The 367-nt window shown below is 48.0% G+C and overlaps 1 protein-coding gene across 1 annotated transcript in view; it reads left to right on the top strand.

The window, feature by feature from the left end:
- LOC119587343 overlaps positions 1 to 367 on the top strand; it is a gene marked incomplete in the record, with an annotated part of 21,840 nt that overhangs the window by 5,311 nt on the left and 16,162 nt on the right. The window contains 1 exon segment of the mRNA XM_037936090.1: positions 59 to 214. Coding sequence (XP_037792018.1) covers positions 59 to 214 — 156 coding nt within the window.

The raw sequence follows: 367 nt of genomic DNA, 5'->3' as shown, positions 1-367 counted from the left end.
AAATTGTTTTATATACTTTACCTCCGTTACTCAAACCGTCATCTCTTCCCTGCCACAGAGTTACCTCGAGCTTTCCTCGGAGACCCTGTACCAAAGCATCTCCGTGGTGGACCGGGTTTTAGAGGTCCGCTGTGTTCCGGTACATAGGGTACAGCTGCTGGCCATCACTGCTCTCCTCATCGTCTCCAAGTTAGAGGAGAAGAGGCCGACGGAGGTAAAGATTCTGCTGTTGCGAGAGGAGTTGGTTGCATCAACCTATGTTTATAAAGTTCATTCCGTAACGTCTCCACTTGTTATCCTCGTATCGCCTCCTCCCTGTCTTCTCTCTTTCGTCTTATATATCTCCTCTCTTCTATGCCATCTCTAT

This window comes from Penaeus monodon, chromosome 22 (assembly GCF_015228065.2).
Source record: "Penaeus monodon isolate SGIC_2016 chromosome 22, NSTDA_Pmon_1, whole genome shotgun sequence".
NCBI classification, from domain to species: Eukaryota; Metazoa; Arthropoda; class Malacostraca; order Decapoda; family Penaeidae; genus Penaeus; species Penaeus monodon.
The sequence above is the reverse complement of the archived record's forward strand: the minus strand, read 5'-3'. Positions and strand labels throughout refer to the sequence as shown.